The sequence below is a fragment of the Bradysia coprophila genome (genome assembly GCF_014529535.1).
Source record: "Bradysia coprophila strain Holo2 chromosome X unlocalized genomic scaffold, BU_Bcop_v1 contig_173, whole genome shotgun sequence".
NCBI classification, from domain to species: Eukaryota; Metazoa; Arthropoda; class Insecta; order Diptera; family Sciaridae; genus Bradysia; species Bradysia coprophila.
The window spans coordinates 2,074,147-2,087,408 of NW_023503302.1; the positions used below are offsets into that span (position 1 = coordinate 2,074,147).

Consider the following 13,262-nt stretch of genomic DNA (forward strand, 5'->3'; position numbering starts at 1 on the left):
TATTGTCGATTTGACTATAACTTTTATTTAGAAAAAGATTGTACGGGACAGCAATGAAAGTAAATAGATAGGTATGGCCAAACGTTCAAATTTGTTCTAGCTGGAGCACATACGGACTTGCATGGCGCCACCTCAAACAAACTCATTTCTAGTGCAAATTTCCACTAGAAATGAGTTAGTTTGAGGTGGCGCCATGCAAATCCGTATGTGCTCCGACTTGTATGGACTGGCCATACCTACTTATCTACTTTCATTGCGGGACAGTATGTACTGCATATCATATAATTCCTCTCTCTTGTGTTTATCTGTGTTCTACGAAGCCAAAATATAATTTCGGACTACAAGTAAACCGTCTCGACCAGTAGTTATTTTCCTAAGTTCCTAATGAGTGCAAAAAGGCTATTTCAACATTAGTTAGGAAAGCATAATTTTTATGTGAATGTTTCTGAGGTTTTCAATCTTAATATTTTCATGAAGTTACAAATAATCCACAGAAAATTTTATTATCCTAGAACGAGGTCGGAAATACATCAAATAAATCAAATAGAAAACAGACTTGGAAATTGTTATTTTGTCTAAAAGTTGATATTAAAATTCTTTGGAAATCGTAAATCGCATAATTGCATGAGCAGGCATCTCAGGATTATAAATCAGGAACTTTGAAGTTCGTCATACATTCATATTCTTATCTTATTCCTGACCAGATTCTGTTTTCATGATTGAGCTCAATCATGAGCTTCACTTAACACTTATACAAAGAGTTGAATTGATTTCCTATGCCAAATTGTAATTTGGCGAAAAAGAATGTTCCGAATCTGCGTTTCGTTAAAAAAAAAGCCTTTAGTTGAAATGATGATGATGAAGATTTCAAATGGACGGCTCTTGGTGTTTCTCTAATTTCGATTCTATATCCTGCAAAGCATTAGTTGAAGCTATTGCGTCCAGCAACTTTTTGATCATTCTTCAGCGACAAGTTTTTTTTCCAATGGTGCTCCGCACTTTACATCGAACTGATGCAAATTCCTTTATGAGGAGAAAACAAAACCACAGTAACTTCACTATTATTCACAATTACTTTAACATTTAGATCAATTTTGCCGTTGAATTTAATGATCAAAATTTTGCTGGCCAGCATTTTAGATGAGACACATAAATAAACAAACGTCTGATAATTATCATGACAAGCACACAATATGTTTTTGAAGACAATAGAAGCGATGACGGACGTAGGGTGGCTAAATGTACAATTATATTTTACGTTCTTTTGTATGTTGAGACGTACTGAACGCTTTCCTATATCGTTCACTGATACAAAACATCTTTTTTCAAACTCAAACGGTTTATATTGCATAAAGGTACTCTTAATTTAGAAGCCTGATGTAATAATTAAAAACCAAGAGAAAATGTAACCAAAACCAAAATTTAGTTTATCCACCCTATATCACATTTTGAAATCGTGACTGCAGCGCCGTCATTGCGACCGCTGAGTTAACTAAATTTAAATTTGTGGATTCCATTGTTGTGGGATAAAGTGTGGGTTAAATAAGATTAATACCTTTGGAAAACCCGAAAACTAAATTTCTTCGACTGTAATTATTTCGGTAAAACTAAAAAAATTTTTTTGGATTAAATGGATTAAATGGATTAAATGGATTAAATGGATTTAATGGATTTAATGGATTAAATGGATTAAATGGAAGTGCGTCACCCCTCGAGTTTTCTCCATATAACTCATAGCTTTCGAAACCAGAGATAGTGATTTTTTGTGTGTTCTTTAACCAATGTTTTTCCCATTGAGTAAAAAAACAAAACAAAAATATTCAATGATAGGTTCAAAAATAATGCACCAATATTAGATTCCAATGCAAATTCACTATCAAAATTCGAAATCCAACACACAACACTTCAGTGAGTGGACATATTTCGATAGCCTACAGGCGGATGTCATACCTTTCTAACGATACCACATTCATGTGAGAAAAATCATTTAAGTGACTTGAAAATTGTAACGAAGTCGACCAACTCGAAAAGGCGATATGTTGATAGCTAAATAGTAATTCTAAGCACCTACTTCAAAATTTCATGAAATAGTTATTTGTGTATCTGTTTTGGACGATTGTTTTTAGGCAATTTCGCTACATGCGAAAGTGCCTAAAATCAATCGTCCAAAACAGATACTCAAAAAAATGTTCATGTAAGGGGTCGAAAACCCGAGAAAAATCTCGAAACTCCCTCATTTTCGGCCCCGACACATGAAAAGAAAAATTTCGTATGGAGAAGCAACCTGATCGATTTTATTGAATGCTTTTCTGAGCTCCTAGTAGGTCCCTGAATCGATGTGCGTTCCGTTCTTAGTTTTTGGGCGAATTTCAGAAAAATGTCTTTTGTGTTGAGGAGAAGTGTGTAAATTCAACGTCTTAATCTTATGGCGAATAATATCGTAATTCGACCTCGACTTCACATAGAAATCTCTGGGACATTTCACGTAGTTTGTTAATATTTCTTCCTTACGCTTACACCCCGCTAAAGTAATGTTGTGTAAAGCCCTTACATAAAGTGAGTGTTTGTAACAAACGTCGATAATTAACATTTCTGTTTTCGAATTTTCTGTTTTAAAATCATCCAGTACAAAGGACAACATTAGTGATATTTGGTATCTACATTTAACAAAGCATAACTCAAGAAAAGTGCGCTACTCACATTAAATAAATATTTCAATTTCAACTGATGATTGTGTTAACATAGTCTTTTCACATGAAAACTATGCGTTGAGATCAGAATACTAGCTCCATGTCGTGAATCAATTTTTTTACTCGAATCGGGCGCCAAACTTATTTTGTCGCCACGGGCACTGTCTGCTACGTTCTCATTTGGTAGCATCTCGATGCGATGCAAGCAATTCGCGTATAATCATAAATTTTAGTAATAACAAAGGATTTTATAAGCGATGACTTCATTGAAAACATATCATTTGAGTTCGCAATTACAACTGTTGATACAGTTAGTAACCTTTTTAACACGGTGAGCGTAACGATAACGCCACATAACAATTCAATCTGTTACTTATTTTGTTTTAGAAGAGTCCACAGCTTATATCCTGCTTTATCAATAACAGAATCTGATGAGGTTATTTTAAACCACATTGCTCCATCTGTTGAGTGACCAGAATATTATAATTGCATGGAGCATATTGTCAAGGAGAATTTGAGGGGAATATATGAAAACAAGCTTTCGTTACATTCCAATATTCCAATATTTTCATAGTTGGCAGCGCACCCCTTTACAATTTTCTTTTTTTTTATTCGTATTGCCATCGTTCTACAGAAGGGGTATTAAGTGTTGAAGCAAAACTTACATAATGTATTGTTTATACGAACTTCGTATTACGAAGCACTGTACGTATATACTGCATAATAAATGTGTAAAAAAAATTGAAATTCGAATATCCAAAAGGCTTTAAGAGGCAAACTTTTTCAATTTTTTATTTTAATTTTCGATTCATTTCATATGCTGTATGCGGGTGTGCTATGGAATCCGATCAACTTAAAAATTTTTACTTTAATTATCGAGAAAATGTTGTCCATAAATCCATAGACCACTTTACGGTTTGCATCGAAAAAAAAATGTAATATTAAAAAAATCGCCATGAATCGCTCAAACCAGGCAGGAAAAATCTATCAGCAAGAACAATTCAGAATTAACCGGGAAATAGCTGTCACCGGGAAATCGAAAATAGCTATCACTAGGAAGAACTCACCAGGACGTTTTATCAGCGGGAAGAACTTATCGAGACGTTTCTACCGACGGGAAGAACTTATTGGGAAGTTTCTGTTAGTGGGAATTCTATCAGCGAGAAATTTTTTTCTTGTCAGTGTTCAGCGGGAAGTCTTTATCATCAGGAAGTACTCATCGGGAAGTTATTATTAACGGGAAGAACTCATTGGGAAGTTTCTAACAGGGGGAATTCTATCAGCGGGATTTTTTGTTTGTTAGTGGGCAGTGTTAAGTCTTTATCAGCGGGAAGTACTCTTCGGGAAGTTTTTATCAGTGGTAAGAGCTTAGCAAGAAGTTATCGTCACCAGCGGGAAGACGCTGATAGAAAGTTCCGTTTGATAAAGTGATGAAAACTTCCCGGTGAGTTCTTCATGTAAAACTTCATCAGGAAGTCTCTTCTATCGGCAGGTCTCCACCATCAGAAAGTCTCTGCCATGGAAGTCTCTATCGGTGGGAAGATGTTACTTGTATGCACTTATGGGGAAGTATTATTATTATGGTGACTCATGCTTCCAGATAAATTATTCTCTTCAACGAACTAAACTTTTGATGAGTTACTACTTCTGGTTCTGGTGAAACAGTTCCTAATAGGCTGCACTTGCACTTTACAAACATTCTCTTCTACAAATTGATGGGTGAAAATACATACAGAAGAACGTCACGAAAAGGTTATAGCACTGTATAAACTAATCTTAGACTTAAATCTGCACAAAACGACTAAAAAGGGCTTGGAAAATAATATGCGCGCCACCGGAAAGTTAATTGCGACTCACCTGGAAATTTTGTTTAAAATTTTCGGATACCGGGAAGTTTTGACTTGGCTACCGGGAAGAAAACATTATACCCACGCACGAAGCACTACTGCCTGGTCTATTTTACTCTGCTCCACTGAATTTTTGACCTGTATATCGAATTATATACGTGAATCAGGACACCCATTCGGTGATCTGTACCGCTTTGCCTAGTCTTCGGCTAGATCCTTCCCCATAGTAGACTTGTGAAAATAGCGACATTTCCCATACATTTTCAAGATTCTTCAGAAAGTGATGAAACAGAACTGTTGCCATCCAGCCGAAGACTAAGCAAAGCGGTTTTGAACTCCTTTTGTTAAGGAGCACCGTGTGCACCCCACTATGGTGAATGGTTCACTTTGCAGCTTCATTTAACAAAAAATCTTGCCAACGAGATCGGTCAATGAATAAAACAAAACTTTAAATAAATTAATTTTAATTAGCCGAATTTGGTTGTACATGCAACACGGGAATGTAAAGATCTTAGAAATTGTCGAACATTAAGGTCCGTCGTCATTCCAGATTCACTTATGGCTTAACCAAATGACTTGTCTTCATGTGCATGGTTAAATAACGTTGTTGGCTGGTCAAAAACTCACAGATGTGGCATTTAAATTCAAACATCTTGTAATGTGTCCTTAGGTGCTTGTTCAAATTATCCTTCACACCGAACGATTTACTACAAAATCGACAAAAAAAGTTCTTCTCCTGCGTATGCACCGTTAAATGTCTGGACAAATGGACCTTGAACTTAAATTTCTTCAAACAAATTTGACATGAATAGTCGTAACTGTCGGCATGTGTTTTCCGATGTGCATATAAACCAGAATCGGTTTTGAACGACTTTTGGCACAGATCACAGTGATATCTGCGCGCATCTGAATGTTTGTGTTTGTAGTGGTTTTGCAGTACACGGTTGGTGTTGAATATTTTGTTGCACTCAGTGCATTGAAACAACTTTGGCGGTTTCTGATGAGCCACTTTCTTGTGTCGCTGCAGTTTTTTGTCGGTTGGAAATGTTTTGTCGCATCGTTCGCATTTAATCTCTTCGCTGGTACTATTTATAGCCTCAAGCGAAAGTGCATGTGAGGTCATGTGCTCAAGTAGATTACTTCGCGGAAGATAATCCTTACAGACGTCGCATAGAAATATAAGATCGGTGTGCTCGTTGCGCAAGTGATCGATTAGTTCTTCCTTTTTCTCGAACTGTTCCGTGCAATGCTGGCATGACATAGCCGGACATGACTGTCTGCAAAAAAAGACACAAAGAATTAGGAGTCGAGTCATGTAATAATTCCCGGCAAGTAATTACAAAAACCAAGGATCAGTGACTAACACAAGAAAAGCCAGAGACATTTGGAACAGCCCCACTTACAGCACTTACAACAAGTGAGTTCGTTTTCATTCGTTATACGAGTAAATGTTTTCAAGGGGAAATTTCATTTGAAAAAAAAAACTTGCCCTAGCCCTAGTGACCCCAGTTACATCAGACATGCCACTTGTGACATCGACTGCAAATTTCTCTCGAGAATGACTAATTTTGTAACTAAATACCAAAATCGGTCTCGTACAAGACAGAAATGGTTATCTCGTTGCTTCTTTTATTTCTTTACCACTTCGGTCGCACAAAATTAAAACAAAACAAAAACAAAGAGAAAGCAAAGTCCAATCCGTTTTCGATATCGGCCTCCGGTTGTCTATTTCATTGGACGTTCGGACGAATTACGTGTTTTGAAAGAAAAGTTTTGCATTGAAAATCCACGTATAGTGGTCGTTTCTGGATTGTGTTTGCAAGTTTATCGAGGAAAACAGAGAATTTTATCGCAATATAGTTTGTATCAACTCACAAGGAAGGGAACAAATTAAGCGGAAGTTTAAAATACTAGCAGAATCTGTCGTCCTGTCGACAACCGACAATAATGACAAAGAAAAAGATTTCCATTGTACCGTTGACATGATATTCGACAAACTGTATACGTGGAAAACGTCACTTGTTTTTGACAATGTCGACAATGTCGATAGTATCGGACCGATACCGATGAAATTGTGCTCGACATTGTTGGAGTTGATGTCAAGCCTCACATTTTTATACCGTCTCGCTTTCAGGAGCTCAGCGAGTCACTGAATTTTCGAAAATTGGACGTATTCAGCTCAGAAGAAGCTCGCGAATATATTTCGAAAAAATTGAGTGGTGAATATGACAATGAATCGCTTACAGATAAAATGTCACACTTTGAAGAACTTACCGTTAGCTCTGCGCCAAGCAACGGGATCAGAAATTACAAGTTTTGCAACTACATCGCCGATTTCAACAAATACCGAGAACAAATTCTTAACTCCGATCTCTTCCAGAAAGACATTTTGAATCAATACAAAGAACTACCGCTTAAAGATGAACTAGCGCAGAAAGATTTTAGAGGAAATTGATAAAGATACAATTATAACTAAATCAAATATCGCTTCTTCGTACATGCACTTGGGTAAATACTCTTAAGCACTTCAAATCTACGAAGAGGTTTTAGAGTAGCATACTCTTATTTTAGGGGAGGATAATTCATATACAATTACCACTAAGCATAATATCGATCATTCATACATCAAATTGTGCAAATATTCTGAAGCGTTACCAATGTACGAACACGTTTTAGAAAAGAGCAAAATTATATTAGGGGAACATCATCCACTTACAATTATTACTAAGCATAATATCGCTAAGTCCTACAGCAGTTTGGTAAAATGTTCAGAAGCACTTGGGAAGAGATTTTGGAGGTGGAAAAAATTACCTTAGGGGACGATCATTAAAATACATTTATTACTTCTCAATGCAAGTCTCAATGTTCAATCAAGCTTGGTCCGAATCAGCATTACCAATTAAATATGGAGGAATTGGGATCCGTCATGCGTCTGACATAGCCCTACCGTGCTTTTTATCATCGATTTACGAAGTTTCCGACTTGTTGACAAATTTATTTTGCAAAATCGGAGGCAGAAGAACTTTGGTGTGACAAGCATGGTGACTTGTACGAAAGTCCCAAAGCGCTTGGGAAATCGATATGATAAACAGCACAATCAGTACATTACATTCATCGGTCGACACCAAAGAAGATAAAGCAAGACTTTTGTCGAATTCAGTCTTTCATACGCCTAGGCACACCGATTGTACAACCGCACACTTGCATCTGTGGAGAAAAGGTCGATAAATTTGGTGGACACGGATTATCCTATTCAAAGGCAAAAGATACAAGGATCCGACATGCATCGGTAAATAATCTCTTCCAACGATGTCTACGATCACCCCTTGGATGCTCAAGACCAGATGGAAAACAACCAGACAGCTTGAGTCTCATACCATGGGCACGTGGAAAATCCCTTCTCTGGTATTATACATGTCGGGACACTTTCGTCCCTTCATATCTGAATTCCACCTCAAAATATGTAGGATATGCTGCAAAACAGGCAGAAGATAAGAAAATTCGCCACTATTCTGATTTGTTCAATCAATTCTGCTTTGTGCCCATCGGCTCGGAAACTTCAGGAGTTATTGGTACACATGGGTTGAATTTGATCAAGAAGGCAGTAAAATCGCAGATGTGACAAACGAGAAACGGTCTACATCTTACTTGATTCAACGCATTAGTGTGGCGATACAAAAAGGAAATGTTGCGTCTATATTGGGGACGATACCGCCATCGAAGAACTTGAATGAAATATTTTATCTATAATCAAAATAATAATCGAAATTGTATCAAGTATCGCTCAGATGTATCTACTTGAATTTGGACAAATATTCTGAAGCAATTCAAATGCTTTGTGTCAGACTCATCTCTAAGTGGTGAATCTTGCTCAATGATGACTTTTCGTTGTCGTAAAAGGACGCATACCATGATTCGCGTGTGCGAGATTCTCCGACACCGAAAGATATTTTTGGGTACGATCATCTACATACAATTCTTATCGAGTTTAATGTCTCTATAATTCGTACAGCTTCATTGGCAAATATTCTGAATCGCTCCAAGTGTACAAAGAGCTTTTAGAAAAGACGAAAATTATTTTGGGGTAAAATCATCCACAAACAATTTTTATCGAATTTTATATGGCGATTGCTTACAGTCATTTGGGCAGTCACTGTGACACAGCTTCAAATGTATGAAGAGATCTAAGAAAAACAAAAAAATTATTTTCGGGGAAAGTCATTTCGGGGAAAGGTATGACTATGCAAATATGCTGAAGCTCTACAAACCTACAAAGAGGTACTGGAGGAGCAGAAAACTATTTTGGCGAAAGATCATTCACACACTTCTTACCGAGTTTAAAATCGCTTATGCGTACAGCCATTTGGAAAAATGTTTGGAAGCGCGTCAAATGTACGAAGAAGTTTTACAAAAGCAGAAAATTATGTTAGGTGACATATCATCCGCATACAATTACTACTAAGTCTAGCATCGCAGATTTAAGCAAAACGTTGGCCAAACACTCTGGGTAAACATGAATGTCAATCGGTTTGATTAAACTCTTCTGGAAACTTGACACAATTCGGGTAAACATTCGAAAATGAGTGGATGAATCTCTGGCTGTTCTGGAAGAGTTGACAGGACATGTTTCCTATTTTTCACATTTTGTTACATTTAAGGATTTGTGCTAATAAAACGAAACAAACAAGCGACTGTCGCCCACTGTTGTTTTTTGAACGAGATTCCCTGCAATCTCTCCCATTTATCATTCGTGTTGCAACTCACAGAGCCGGTGCGTGAGCTCTGCTAACTTCGAAACGTTGAAGTTCACCCAAATCCATTGAAGAACATATTGGATAACATTCAAAATTTACTTACAAATTATCAGTCTCTGCATTGCGATCAACATTCGACTGGTCTGGCGGACTGACATCGACTATTTCACATGATTTGTTGATAGGACTGCCCGTTCCGTGATCTTTATGCTGAATAGGGAAAAGAACTCATGAGCATTCTGTATGGGCAAATGACGTACCGCAATAACATTGTTTTTACCATTTTTGAAACATCGTTGCCACTATTCCTTTGAATTTCTGACACATCTGTGGATTCAACTGTAAATACGATGTCACTATACTGGTCTTTGGCTTTCAAACAACAAAGATACAAGTTATGGAACGATAGCAACGTAGTAGTGCACTCAATGCAGATGTTCAGCGGCAGTTTATCTGCCCGGTTCACCTAAGTAAGAATAAGTAAGTAAGAATTAAGCGAACGTATGTCGACGTTCATTAGCTTGGAGTGAAATGCTCACCTGTAAATTCAAATAAGTCGAAATCTTTACATCAAGTTCGTAGCCCAATCCTTCATCATCGAAAATTGAGATTAGTTCTTCCGTTGAATTTCCACACGTTCGACAACAGTTTTGTAGATTTTTATGGCGTTGCTGTTTGGAGTTAGTTTTCTCCATTACATTTGCGACTATTCAAAATTGAAAACAAAAATAACAAAAACCAAAACAAACATCTGTCAGATGCCATGAAAATAATCATGTCAGAGAGAGAGCTTGCAACACTCACTCACACACGCTTGCATCTAACGTTTCATCTAGTACAAACGTGAATTTATTCAAATCCACTAAAGACCCGAATAATTGTACAACATCTACGCATAGTATATAGGAGTAGTAAGCTGGGTTTTTTTTAAATTGTGCTGAGGTTCCATATAGTCCTTGCGGTGGCCAACTTTCGTACTTTGTATTTTGTAAATATCGCAAAATACGAATCATGTCTCTGTTACTGTTTGGTACATTTGCCATGTGAGAAAAGCGATTTTAACGAAAGTATCCCGCGTAAATCCATCGTTAAGTTGAACGAGTTGAACGTTCAAAGAAACAATCGCCTGTCCATAAAATAATTTTGTTTTGAGTTTTGTTTACAAAGTGAAAGAAAATGTCTCTTTGGGTTGACAAGCACCGTCCGCGTGAACTATCTAAATTAGATTATCACAAGGACCAAGCACAACAATTGATCAATTTGTCACAACAAGGTGACTTTCCGCATCTAATGTTTTATGGGCCGTCCGGTGCCGGCAAGAAGACTCGGATAATGTGTCTGCTGCGCGAACTGTATGGGACTGGTGTGGAGCGCCTCAGAAACGAGACGATGTCGTTCACCACTCCATCGAATCGTAAAATTGAAATCATGACCGTTGGCAGTAACTATCACCTTGAGGTGAATCCATCCGATGCTGGCATATATGATCGTGTCGTAGTGGTAGATTTGGTCAAACATGTTGCACAGACTCATCAATTGGATCCAACCGGTCAACGGGAATTCAAGGTGATCGTTCTGTCGGAAGTGGACGATCTGACGAAAGATGCTCAGCATGCATTGCGACGAACCATGGAAAAATACGTTTCCACTTGCCGCATAATATTGTGCGTGAACTCAACGTCCCGTGTCATACCAGCTATTCGAAGTCGTTGTCTAGGTATCCGTGTCGCCGCTCCTTCAATCGACGAAATCGTTGGCATCTTAACAGTAAATGATTGCAAGACTTTTATCGATATTCGCACAGATCTGTAACACTTTCCATTCCAGGCAACATGTAAAAAAGAAAGTATCGCACTGCCGCACGAACTGGCAGTCCGAATAGCCAACAAATCCGAAAGAAATCTACGACGAGCACTATTGATGGTCGAAGCGTGTAAAGTTCAACAGTGTCCATTCACCGCCAATCAATCCATTTCCGATTTGGACTGGCAATTATTTCTAACGGAAACAGCCAATCAAATTATTTTGGAACAGACACCAGCCAAATTGGAAAAGGTCCGTGAGCGTCTGTACGAGCTGCTGTCTCAGGGTGTTCCGCCGGACGTTATATTTAAGGGATTGGTGGAGAATTTGGTACGCAACTGTGACATGACAATCAAAGCGAAAACCGTAGAGTATGCTGGACTGTACGAGCATCGAATGCAACAGGGCAACAAGCATATCTTCCATTTGGAGGCATTTGTGGCCCAATTTATGTCAATTTACAAGAAATTCATGAATGATGCCATGATGATGGATGAGTTTTAGTTTAGTTAGGCCGGTATTGGCTGCTTGTTGTTTAAGAAAATACAAAACTGTTGGGTAAATTATTCAGCGCAATTTTTATTCGAAAATTTGATGAACGAAGTGACTGCTTTACGTCCATCGTTTCTCACAAAATACTCAGCGTTCCCTGAGTCGGACTAACTACTCCTAATGTCTTTTAACTTCTGATCGATAATTACTCCTTTTTTACTGGTCATTTGAGCGCTGATCGTCTTCGTGAAAATAAAAACAACCGGCCACCGTAGAAATCAGCTGATCACTGCGCGCCATACAGTGTGTTTGTGTGCGTAAACTTGTGTAAACAACCGTGTTGTTGGTTAAACTGTCAAAACAATTTCATCAATCGCTAATGATGGAACATCCAAACAGTACTTCTCCACAAAATCACCAAAACAAAAGTGGAAAACGAAAAAAAGCATCGGCCAAAAAGGCTAAGAAGAAAACAAAGTTGAAAACTGAACGTGATGATCAAAAGTCAAACGTATGGACTGAGTTAGACGAAATTGAACGGTTATGTTTACCTAACTACAAATTTGTGCCAACAACACACAGTGAAATCAAGCCAAATTATCCAGAACACTATGATGTCGACAAGTATCTAGCTTTGCAGACTGCAGCGGAACGACGTCAATACCGGAATTCGAACGATATCCGAAAAAATATCCACTCCAAGTCAGATGAATCGGAATGGGCAGACCCTTCAGAGCATCGACTATGCCATAAGCAACTCCGCGGCCAAAGATGTGACAATCCGATATGCTCGTTCAAGCATGGGTTCCGGTTGCCGAGAAAATTACGCCTATGCAGTGAATGGAGGAAGGGAGCTTGTGCGGACGGCAACGGCTGTCTATATTTACATTCGGAATTTCCATGCCGTTACCACTACCTCGGTATGACAAGTCGGAAACACGATGTGAAAGCATGTCGCTACTATCACGGTGGTCCGCTACCAAAGGAGTATGAGGACATGTTTCTGGCCACAATCGATGTGGAGAAATTGCCAATGTTCCGAGTAATGTACAGCAAAAGACTCGATCAACTCAGAGGTCAACTAAGTGAGGCCGCGACTGTTGATGATCGAACTATCGTTGAGGGAAAAGGGGACCTCATTTCCAGTCATGAACCCACAAAATTACACAAACAGGAAATTGATAGAAGTTCACTGACAGCTGGGGACAGTTCTGTTGAAAAAATAGTAGTGGATGTTGCAGACAAAAAATTGAATGGCAGCGACGAATCCCAACAAACTGACCTAGTTGGCGGTAATGTTTGCACACAAAACGACCAGGATTGTGAGTAGTTATTATTGTTTGTCATTGAAAGGAATTAAATGACGGTTGATATCATTTTCAGCATCTGATGATGAAAGCAAGCTGCACATAGTCGATGACTGACAGAATTCTGTTCAAAATTAAGAAACAAAAAAATTCCATCAATCCGCATCAATCGCCATCAATGAACGACCTTCGGTGTTTTTTATGGTAAAATATAGAACGAAATCAACCTTCAACCTGTTATCGCAGAGAAATAAATTAAATTCGCGCAATTTTTATGATGAGTTTTTAAATGAAAGCCAAGAAAGTCATTCAGAGCGACACTACGAACATCATTGCGATGTTACAATAATTCCGCATAAGTTTACTGGT

At 38.2% G+C, this 13,262-nt stretch overlaps 3 protein-coding genes across 4 annotated transcripts; 2 read left to right on the forward strand and 1 right to left on the reverse strand.

Moving 5' to 3' along the window:
- Positions 1-4,984: 4,984 nt before the first annotated feature.
- Positions 4,985-10,074, reverse strand: LOC119068018 (zinc finger protein 675-like). Of its 2 annotated transcripts, none has more exons than XM_037171379.1 (4): positions 9,831-10,074; positions 9,600-9,757; positions 9,395-9,502; positions 4,985-5,814 (listed from the first exon to the last, which is right to left on the reverse strand). In XM_037171379.1, the coding sequence occupies exons 1-4, from the start codon at positions 9,984-9,986 to the stop codon at positions 5,094-5,096; spliced, it is 1,143 nt and encodes a 380-aa protein (XP_037027274.1). In that variant the 5' UTR covers positions 9,987-10,074; the 3' UTR covers positions 4,985-5,093. The 2 variants fall into 2 exon arrangements, with proteins under 2 accessions (XP_037027274.1, XP_037027273.1); XM_037171378.1 differs by having other exon boundaries at positions 9,395-9,501; positions 9,572-9,757; positions 9,831-10,073.
- A 298-nt stretch (positions 10,075-10,372) lies between these two features.
- Positions 10,373-11,660, forward strand: LOC119068025 (replication factor C subunit 3). The gene is made up of 2 exons (XM_037171387.1): positions 10,373-11,058; positions 11,119-11,660. The coding sequence occupies exons 1-2, from the start codon at positions 10,468-10,470 to the stop codon at positions 11,596-11,598; spliced, it is 1,071 nt and encodes a 356-aa protein (XP_037027282.1). The 5' UTR covers positions 10,373-10,467; the 3' UTR covers positions 11,599-11,660.
- Positions 11,661-11,874: 214 nt separating this feature from the next.
- LOC119068065 lies at positions 11,875-13,181 on the forward strand. Its single transcript, XM_037171466.1, has 2 exons — positions 11,875-12,908; positions 12,970-13,181. The coding sequence occupies exons 1-2, from the start codon at positions 11,966-11,968 to the stop codon at positions 13,008-13,010; spliced, it is 984 nt and encodes a 327-aa protein (XP_037027361.1). The 5' UTR covers positions 11,875-11,965; the 3' UTR covers positions 13,011-13,181.
- Positions 13,182-13,262: the final 81 nt, after the last annotated feature.